This window comes from Urocitellus parryii (genome assembly GCF_045843805.1).
Source record: "Urocitellus parryii isolate mUroPar1 chromosome 12 unlocalized genomic scaffold, mUroPar1.hap1 SUPER_12_unloc_3, whole genome shotgun sequence".
NCBI lineage: Eukaryota > Metazoa > Chordata > Mammalia > Rodentia > Sciuridae > Urocitellus > Urocitellus parryii.
In genome coordinates, this window is record NW_027551760.1 from 423,658 (window position 1) to 431,900 (window position 8,243).

Below are 8,243 nucleotides of genomic sequence, written 5' to 3' on the forward strand. Positions count from 1 at the left end.
TATGGCTAAGGCCCAGTGTGTGGCTTTGTTCTTGTGGCTGAGTGCTGCTGTTTGCTCACCATCCCTGGGGACTTGCAGAGACCAGAGGGACTACACAGGCACTGCTGTGGCCCAGAAGCCCAAGGGTTCCCATGGTTGGCAGGGCAATGGTGCAGGGAGGCCCCAGGAGGCTGGGCTCTCACCACCAGCAGGATTCCCAGACTCACAGCCTCCTCACCCACCAGAGGAGGCAGAGAACAGGGCTCCGGGCCCTTGACAGGGTCCTGTGCCTCACATCCTCTCCTGCTCTGAGCATCTGTGTGTGCCTTTCAGAGGGACCGGACCTCAGCTCAGGCAGTTGAGGACTGGCAGGGGTGCCGAGCTGGGCTGCACAGGAGGAGACTGGGAGGCAACCTGGAGGCATGCAGGCAGGCAGTGGGGCCATCAGATGGAGGTCTGCTCTCTGATAAGTCCATGAGCACCTGCGGCACGTCTGAAGGTGCCAAGTGTTTGAGGCCAACAGTAAACAAGATTTATCCTCCCAACACACGTACAGGCCTTGGGGGCCAACAGGACAGCCCAACAGATGGGTCAGACTTATTTGCAAGGGCACAGGGGTGAGCCAGGCAATGGGAATGTTCCAGGCAGAGCCAAGAGCTGAGATGCCTGGGGCTGTGGGACTGGAGATGACTCAGCAGGAAGGGGTAAGGGGTCTGCTGTGGCTCTAGTAAGACATGAACTGGAAAGGAGGTTGGACTGGCATGTGAAGGTACTGGAAAGGGTCATTGGCCTTGTCCTGGGTGCTAGCCATGGAGGATGTTGACCAGAGCATTTGAGGTTGGTGGCTGAGAGGGCCACCGAACTGAGATCAGGTAGGAGGGAAGGACTGGGTGTCTGTGTAGCACATTTTGTGGGGCCTTCAACTCACATCAGTGTCAGAGTTTACACCAGGAGCCCTTCATTAGGGGTCCTGCAGGCCAGCCCTGGTCCCTGCAGGACCTGGGGGTGGAACACATCTGCATATGTAATACACATTAAGGTAAATGCACAAGTGTAAGCACACCACAGTTAGAATATGTGCGTGTCCACCATGCGGCTTGCGCAATGGTTTCATTAATGAGGTTCTAGGCATAAAGTTAGCTAGATGAGATTGAAATAAAACACAGACTCAGTTACCTTATTTCTATTGCCAGGTCTGAGACGGCTCACCTCTCTGGTTCCCACCTCTAACCGCCCAGCAGGGCAGTGAGGATTACTCAGGGCTAGCAGGAGAGAGAGAGAGCGAACACGCCTGGGAGTAGCCTTTTATTGGGGAACAAGAGATTCAGGGGAGAATTCCATCCAATGAAGGTTGAGGGGGGGACCGCACTCCAAGGTCAGGGTCAGTGATTGGGCCCCCGGGGTCAGTGGTCAGGCACACCCCCACACGGATGGGCTCTCTCATCAGGAAAGGGCCGGGAAAGCTCCGACACAGCCAGAGTGCCTCAGACCCTTAATGGGAACCACCCAATCACGTGTCAGAAATGGCTTCCCACATGCATGCCTTTCTTAACTGTTTGCTGGGAGGGCCTGGAAGCAGCGACACCCCAGTAGCAATGAGCACATCAAGTATCAGGGCTTGGTCTCTACATGCCATTCCACAATTCCCTGGGATAGGGAAAAAAAAAAAAAAAGCTGAAATAAATATGCCCATGAAATGTAGAAGGAATAATGGAGAAATAAAATCACTATTGGGCAAATATTATAGAGTAGTAATGTTGCAGGCAAGAAAGGACAGAAAAATTAGTGGGGAGAAATAAAGTGTTTGCATTGTATTGGTGTCTACTCATGAGATACAGAAGGAAAGAGTGTCATTTATGGTGGAGAAACCTAGTAGACACTACCTTCACCAAATGATCAAACTTTACAGCTCCAGTAACAAGTCACCATCTCTTGATGAAGCACTAAAAGAGGCCTAGTTTCACCTGTGGTGTTCTTGTAAAATGTCAGTTGAACCAGGAGCCAGCAGCAGACAACCCCAAAGTGAAACCAAGAGACCAGTCCCCTTGTTCAAAAGGAATGTCATGAAGACAACAAAGGACCAAGTGCAATGTGAGACCCTGGGTTGGAAAAAGGATTTTCCAAAAAGCCAGCAAAATCCCAATAAGAACTGGGCACACTTGCACACGCCTGTACTCCCAGTGTCTTGGGAGGCTGAGGCAGGAGGATCACAAGCTCAAAGCCAGCCTCAGCAACTTAGCAAGGGCCTAAGTAATTGAAACCCTGTCTCTAAACAAAATACAAAAAAGGGCTGGAGATGTGGCTCAGTGGTTAAGCACCCCTGGGTTTAATCCCTGGTACCAAGAAAAAGGTCTTTTTGATGAGTTAACAGTATTCTATCGATATTAGTTTCCTAGCTTCAGTGACTATACTGAAATTTGATTTTTGAAACTGTCCCGTATTCTATCTACTGTCTGATGCTAATACTAACAGGGAAAACTTGGTGAAGGATGAATAGGAACTCTGAAACTAACAGCAGTTACTTTTGCTATTTTTCTGTAAGTCTGAAATTATTTCAAAATAAAAACTTAGGGGACAAAAGGAGTTGGGGTCTGGAGCTAAATGGCCTGGGTTCACAATCTTGTCTCCCAGATTGCTAGCTGCATAATCCTGAGCTTTCCCAGGCTTGCCATCTCTAATCTGGGAGTGATAATAATGGCACCTACCTCATGGGTTTATTAACAGCCTAGAACATGAACCTAGTACATTTTGTGCCAGAAAATAAAATAAGCCCTGGAAGAATGAGAGGGACATATCAAAAGACCCTAGAAGCCAGTTTGAAGAGGTTCCCCCAATCAAATTTGGAACAAGTGAACAATCAAAAAATAAATGAGTCACAGATATTAATCCACCCAGTAAAATAAAACATGAAGCCATACTGATATAAATAAATTCAAAGTGTGATAGGAATGAAGTGGTGACATCTCCAAGTACTGGCCTATGAGATTTTTATTAAAGAGCAACTTCACAGTGGAGAAGGCTGGCAGACATTAGAGCTTAGCTAGGTGACCGAAACAAACCTCCAGCAATGGATTAATTCAGCACTGAGTGCCTCTGAGAGGGCACCAACCTCAGTGGCACTCCCACCCAAGATGCCAACCATGAGGAAACACAAACCCAAGTTGTCATTCTTAGCAGTGCCACAAGGTCAGCAGAGTCAAGACAACTGTCCTAGACCTGACAACCAAAGGCAACATGTGACACTGAACTGAGTCTTTTTGCTAAAAAAGACTGGAACTTTTAGCCAAACTTGAATAGGAGCAGGGCGCAGTAGCGCATGCCTGTAATCCTGACGGCTCAGGAGGCTGAAGCAGGAGGAGGGAGGCCAAAGCAAGAGAATCATCATGTTCAACACCAGCCTCAGCAATGGTGAGGCATTAAGCAAGTTAGTGAAACCCTGTCTTTAAGGAAAAAAAATACAAAATAGGGCTGGGGATGTGGCTCAGTGGTCAAGTGCCGCTGAGTTCAATCCCTGGTACCAAAAGAAAAAAAAAAAAAAAGTTTAATAAATGCCTAAATACCAATTATCCAGAGTTCAAATTATTCCAGATCTTTTCCTTTACAATGTTGAGACAGAGCCTTGCTGTTGCCAGGCTGGCCTAACTCCTGGGCACAAGTGGTCCCCCAATCTGAGTTGCCCAAGTAGCTGGACTATAGTACCAGTATGTCCAGCTTGAATTTTTTTCTTTTTTAAAGATGGTACTGTGGGGCTGGCGTTGTGGCTCAGTGGTAGAGTGCTCACCTAGCATGCTTGAGGCACTGGGTTAGATCCTCAGCACCACATAAATACAATATCCACCTAAAACTAAAAAATAAATATTAAAAAAAAAGATGGTACTGTGGGCTTTATTCAAAGAAAACATTGGAGACAGGTACAGGGACCAATACAGTGGGTCTTGCAGAGGGGGAACAGATTGGACCCAACCCCCACAACTGTTTTTTCCAAAATCAAGACCCAAGCAAGGTCCACACACTGTTGTGATGGGTTTCACTCTATAGGGTCTCCCAAATTTCCCCCTCCCTCTATTCCTCACAACTTATTTGAAGAAACAGTCTTGTTTTGTTTTGGTACTAGGGATTGAACCCAGGGGTGCCTAACCACTGAGCCACATCCCCAGCCCTTTTTTAAATTTTATTTAGAGACAGGGTCTCATCTCACTGAGTTGCTAAGTACCTTGCTAATCTGCTGAGACTGGTTTTGAACTCTGAATCCTCCTGCCTCAGCCTCCCGAGTTGCTGAGATTACAGGTATACACCATCACGCCGGACTAAATTGAAATTGGATTTTTGAAACTGTCCCATGTTCTGAATTTTGCTGTCATTCTTATAAACTTGCTTTGAAACAGATCCCTCAAGAATTCAAACTCACCAAAGTTTTTCTCAAAAGGTCACTCCACCAGTACTACCTGTCAGGCTCTTTACACATATTACTTCTAACACCTCACAAGGTACCTTTTTGCAAACATAACCATCCTGAGAACTTGTTCATGGTGACACAGCCCAATGACAGAGCTGAGGTCATCAGCCTGTGGTCAGCCTGACTCCAAAGGCCATCCTTTTCCCCTGCATGAGGTGATTCCAATCACAATATGGGGATTGAACTATGGCATGCTAAGCATTCACTCTACCTCTGAGCTACATGCCCAGCTCCGATCTATTTGTATTATTAACTGAGCACTGATGGTACACTTTAAGTGGATGACAAAGTAGTACAACAAACGGCTATTCCCAAAATAAAAGCTACCCATGCCTATCCAAAAATACAGAAGAGAAATAAGACTAGTCACCTACAGGAGAAGCCACTGCAATGGCTAGAATTTATTGGAAAGAAGAAACTTTACAGCATATTCTGAGTGAGTGAGTACAGAGGCTCAATGGGCAAACTGGTGAGGAACCAGCTTGTAGTGGGTTCCACAATTTGGGCATCGCTGAGTCTCGCCTTTGTGCAGCCAGAACCAGATGACAGCACTGTTGTCCTCTTCACCTGAAAGGGAAAAGGGTAGTTGAAGTTCACCTAGCCTAAAAAAAGAGACTTCTAACATCCATCAACCACATCTGAGACAGAAATAAAACGGTGGCTGACATCTTAAGAAATCAGTTCAAGCTTTTTTCCTATCTTTTAGATCAAGAAATGGAAGCCCCAAGTTTACCTGTGAGTAAATTGACACCAAGTTCTAATAATTTCTTTGCCTACATAGAATCCCAAAGCAGGATCTATACTGGTATATATCCCTAGTGCCTAAAACAGTGCCTGGCCCAGAAATCATATAATGATAAGTATCGTCTGGGTGAATACCACTCCATGACACACTTCCAGTGAGCAAGTCTAGTTGCTGTTCTGTACCTTTCCAGTAAGTACAATATATTCATGCATGAGGCTTGAGAGAGCCAGAACTCCAAAACAACTTATTTGCAAATCTGTCTTCTTTACACACATACAGTCACACAAAAAGATCTGACGCAGCTAACAGACATCCTGTATAGTAGGATGCATTTTTTTAAATGGACAAGAAAATAGAGATGAAGTACTTACAAATGCAACCCACAATTCGCTTGTTGGTGATGGATGGGACTAAGTTAGGGTCTTCCTTGGTGCCTGAAGCTGCCTTTGGGGCAAGTATATTGTATGGGTCCTGACAAAAAAAACAAAAGCAGACCCATTATGTCAAGTGTTTCCTGCAAGTCACCTTTCTAGAACCAAATAATCTCAGGAGAGGAGTCTGATCCCATTCAAGACCATAGCCCAAAAGAGGACAGAAGGGGAAAAAAAGGGTTTCTCACCAGTCCCTTCTTTGCAGCCATCAACACCTCCCTCTCCAGCCCAGTGGCTTGCTCATCATCAGTAGGAATACCACCTAAAGGAAGATACGTGATTTATGATGTTCACTGACATAATCAAGATTTTAATAAATACACACTGAATGATCAGAGGAAAAGGCCACACATAAACTTATGCATAAGTTTTTGTGGGTTCACAAGCTCTTAAAGGCTACCATATCCATGGTTCCCAAAGGACCACAGTGTCACCTTCCCCATAGCGGAAGCATTTCTTCTCCAACCAGAGGCCAATATTTCGACATTTATCTAATAGGATATCAATCAGTCCATTCGGCTAGGGGAGGCAAAGGTTTGAAGGGCGGCCCAGCCCCCGTCCCCACGACAAGGTCACCCGACACTCTCTAGTTAGGACTCTTATGCAGCAGGTCTGTTTGGTGGGCAGTGGCGGCGATGGCCCGAAATTACTGGGAGATGCCAGGGGAGCTTGGGGCGCTGTGGGCCCTGAAGCGGTCAGTGGCGTCGCGAGGAGCTACGCCGCCAGCCCCACTTTGCTGTCCCAGCACCAACCATCGTGGGAGAATAAGACTGGGGTCCCAGGCGCGCCCCCCGAAGAGTACCTCGAGAAGACATGGAGCGCACGGCGGCCACCCCATTGGGACCGCAGGCCCTCAGGCCCTGCGCGGCCAGAGCGCCGGCTCCGCGAAGTAACCTTGAAGCCATCACACTCGCGTCAAGTAGCTGCACTTCCGGGAACAGATGCGAGATGGGCGGGACTTCCGGGGCGGGACTACCCTTCTGTCAGCCTTCCGCTTCCTCTGCCGGCCCATACAGTCACGTGGGAGATGCGGGGCTGCGCGTGCGTGCTCCTTCCTCTCCGCCGCGGCCTCGGAGGTGTGGAGGATTCCACCGTCTCAACAGTGGGCCTCTTGGAATCTGGGAACTTGGTTTGGGGTCGTTGTGTGTGTGTCCACCACATTGGAATTCCTGTTTGGCCTAGTAACCGTCCTCCTATAACTTGGACCCGCAGCAGGCCTTAGGTCCGCGCCTGTCAAGACTCGCTGGACTGCCCATGATATAAATTTGGGAGTGGCCCCTTGAAGCCCACTGTGTTCTTTGTTATGCTCGTTAGTCGCCATGCCGGCTCGCCTGACCGCTCGGGAGCCATCGCGAACTTGTTGCACTGGCCCCGGCTACTGTGGGAGGTACCAAGCGGAACTGGGCAGATGTGGGACTCCTCCCGGACTAAAGGCCTTGATGACGTGCAGAGGGGGTGGCTACTCGGATGGTAACCAAGGGAGGGGTTAGGAGGAGGAGCAGGAAGTGGAGTCAGAACGTGCTGTGGCCAGTTATTTATTTAAAATGGATAACATCTTCCATGGTTCCCCGTCGCCCACAGGTAATGCACAAGTGTCTTAGCAGGATGGACACTTGAGAACCTTCGCAAAGGCTGTCCCCTCTAGCCTATTGTCCAGACATCTCTGAAACAGTCTGGCTGCTTGCTTTGTCTGTCTCCTGACCAGATTGAAAACCTTCAATTATGCCCTAAGGTTGAAGTCTCATTGCCTTGCAGAGACATGACATATAAAATAATCTGTTAATTCTTACTATTTACTACTTAAATAATATACAAAATCAATTTATAGGGCTTCTCCTGGCCCAATGAGGCCAACTGAGGCAAATTGGAGAGTACTGAAGTCCCAGGTGTTCCCATCTGTTCCATGCAGATTACTTTTTTTGGGGGGTGGGGGGGATGGCACTGAGGATTGAAAGCAGAGCCTATGTGCATGTGAGGAAAGCACTCTATCAACTGAGGTATATCCTCAGCTCCCATGCAGGTTACATTTCGTCGCAGGAATACATGTAATTTTCCAGGGTGCTCACTGTATCAAGAAAAAGAAAAAATGGTTTCTATTCTGAGGTCCAAAATTGCTTGATGCTTTTTGAAAGTGGGTTTTACTATGCGTGGTTCCACTGTTAACTTCCTTACCTCATACTGCAGGCTCTCCAAATTAAATCCTCCCCCGCAAAAAAAAAAAAAAAAAAAAAAAATCCTTAGCTCCAAGGAATGTTCCCCAAGAATCTATAGATCTATAATTGACCTATACCTGTGGTTAGGTGTTTGGTGAAGGAAGAAAGCATTGATGTAGAAAACACCTAGCTCCACCAGATAGCTCAACCAGTAGTCATTTTTTCCTTCTTTGGGCAACCATTTCTCATCAGTAAAAACTAAGATTAGACTAAGTATTTCCCAAAGTGGGTTCCATGGAATGCAAGTCTAAAGATATGCTATTCCCATAAAGTACTTGATCAAGATAGGAAAGTCCTGCACCTAATGACCGCCCTCTTGGATAGGTATGCTAGCATATTAAAGGCTCTGATTAGGGGCCCAGGTTGTTGCAGAGCAGTAGAAAAGCGCTGGCCTGGCACATGGGAAGTGCTGGGTTTGA

The 8,243-nt window shown here is 47.2% G+C and overlaps 1 protein-coding gene across 1 annotated transcript; it reads right to left on the reverse strand.

The window, feature by feature from the left end:
* Positions 1–4,806: 4,806 nt before the first annotated feature.
* Cox5b (cytochrome c oxidase subunit 5B) lies at positions 4,807–6,563 on the reverse strand. The gene is made up of 4 exons (XM_026414094.2): positions 6,414–6,563; positions 5,800–5,873; positions 5,552–5,651; positions 4,807–5,002 (listed from the first exon to the last, which is right to left on the reverse strand). Exons 1-4 carry the CDS (start codon positions 6,514–6,516, stop codon positions 4,890–4,892), a joined length of 390 nt encoding a protein of 129 aa, XP_026269879.2. The 5' UTR covers positions 6,517–6,563; the 3' UTR covers positions 4,807–4,889.
* Between the last annotated feature and the right edge of the window lie 1,680 nt (positions 6,564–8,243).

Excerpts from the sequence above, each read along its gene's own strand:
- Cox5b (XM_026414094.2), bottom strand. The coding sequence starts at position 6,516 with ATGGCTTCAAGGTTACTTCGCGGAGCCGGCGCTCTGGCCGCGCAGGGC. Across the intron at positions 5,652-5,799 it reads TGGCTGCAAAGAAGGGACTG|GACCCATACAATATACTTGC; the intron begins GTGAGAAACCCT and ends TTTTTTTGTCAG. Across the intron at positions 5,003-5,551 it reads GCGAATTGTGGGTTGCATTT|GTGAAGAGGACAACAGTGCT; the intron begins GTAAGTACTTCA and ends TTTCCCTTTCAG.